The following is a 1,650-nucleotide window of genomic DNA, read 5'->3' on the forward strand; positions in this document are numbered from 1 at the left end:
AGTGATGCAGGTGGCAGTCCTCCTAACCAGACAATAAAACACTGGTTGCATAGCAATTTAGTTCGGAAGGGAAAGTAATGAACTACCTAAGAAAGGACCACAAGCCTGTAGGAGGGAGGATGAAGAGAGATGTTTTTCCTTTCCACTGCTGGGTAGGCAGTTATTACAGACTTCCCCTGTGTCCATTCTCTGGGCAAATGCCCATTGGGAAGTTGCATTAAAGTAGTGTGGGATACATTTCTGTCAGAGGTTTGGTTACACAGTTTTGCATGGTGTATATCATTCTGAGAGCTGCAGAAGAAAGGCAAGACTCCTCAGCAGAGGCAGACAGGAGGAGTTTGCTGCTCTGAGTGATTTCTACTCACTGAAGATCAGGTGCAAAATTTTATTTCTAAATTCAGTCCTTAAGCTGAAAATGGAGGAGAGAGGATGGAGAGAAGCCATGATCACAGTCTTCAATGGCAGAAGCAGTTGCTGCAGAGTGGGAGTGCTGTGAGGGCTCAGAGGAGGGGTCATAGACTTTAGATAGTGGCACAGGAGGCATGGGTGGGGTAGCTGAGTGAGTGTCCAGCAACCGGGGCAGCTGCACACAGCAACAGACTGTGAAGACTGAGGCAGTTTTGCAAGGCAAGTGTTCATGGAGATGGACTCAGCCTAGTGAGCCTGGCTTGGAAACAAGAGGTGAAGAGACCCCTCCAGGTCCGTCCAGCCACCCTGCCTCTGCGCTGGGCCTGAGGTAGCTTTCTCACTGAGGAGTGGAGATAGTAGAGAGACAGAGGGAATCACATCTTTATCTGATGGCATGCTTCTTCTTTTTATTCTTTTCTAGATAAACTATAACTGAGGAAGAAAGAAGAGTGAAGGACAGAAAAACAAGATGTTGGTGCTGTCTAATCACACAACTCTGAATTCACTTCTCTCCAAGCTGCTTCAAGACTATCTGGAGCAGACAAATAGCTCTGCACCTTCCCAGGTTGGAAGTACCAGCAGCAAGTTGGAAATCATCTACCTGCTTATGATGGTCGGCCTCTTTGGTTTCTTTGCAGTGGGAGTCATGCTGACCAACATCCGCGTGAGGAGGCTGGAGGACTCCCATGACCACTACAACACCTACATTGCCACAGACATTTGGCACAAGAAGGACAGGGAGTATTTTCAAGCCAAGCTCATAGAAAATTACAAGCTGTGCTGTGTTTTCGAAAACCAGCTGGCTGTGGAGCAGCCAAACACGCAGATTCCCGAGGCTAAGTCTTCCTAGCAAAATGGGAGAAAGGACTGCACTTTGCACAGGGACCACTCAACCGATACCTGGTATGAACCAGGCTGACTGCTTGCCCATCTGCAAAGCCTCGGGCACTGCCCTTGATCAGACTGAATAACCATGAACTGATGGTGAAGCTGATGGGTCTGTGATGGCCCTGGTACTGCAAAAGTGCCTGGCCACCAGCACCTTGTTGTAGTCTCTGTAAGGTCAAGGAGAGCAGGGGAAACACAGTGGGAGTATCATGGACTCATCAGCTTCCCCTAGCAAAAAAAGCAAATGTTGGCTTTGCCAGTGTGAATGCTTGCTGTAGTCCATGTAATTAAAACCAAATTGGATCAAAGACAAGCTACAAGCACTAACAGCCAAGTATAATTTAGGCACAAGAC

At 47.9% G+C, this 1,650-nt stretch overlaps 1 protein-coding gene across 1 annotated transcript; it reads left to right on the forward strand.

Moving 5' to 3' along the window:
* Positions 1 to 877: 877 nt before the first annotated feature.
* KCNE1 (potassium voltage-gated channel subfamily E regulatory subunit 1) lies at positions 878 to 1,258 on the forward strand (the record flags this gene model as incomplete). Its single annotated transcript, XM_080355278.1, has 1 exon — positions 878 to 1,258. One exon carries the CDS (start codon positions 878 to 880, stop codon positions 1,256 to 1,258), a length of 381 nt encoding a protein of 126 aa, XP_080211404.1.
* Positions 1,259 to 1,650: the final 392 nt, after the last annotated feature.

The sequence above is a fragment of the Nesoenas mayeri genome (genome assembly GCF_963082525.1).
Source record: "Nesoenas mayeri genome assembly, chromosome: 1".
Lineage (NCBI taxonomy): Eukaryota > Metazoa > Chordata > Aves > Columbiformes > Columbidae > Nesoenas > Nesoenas mayeri.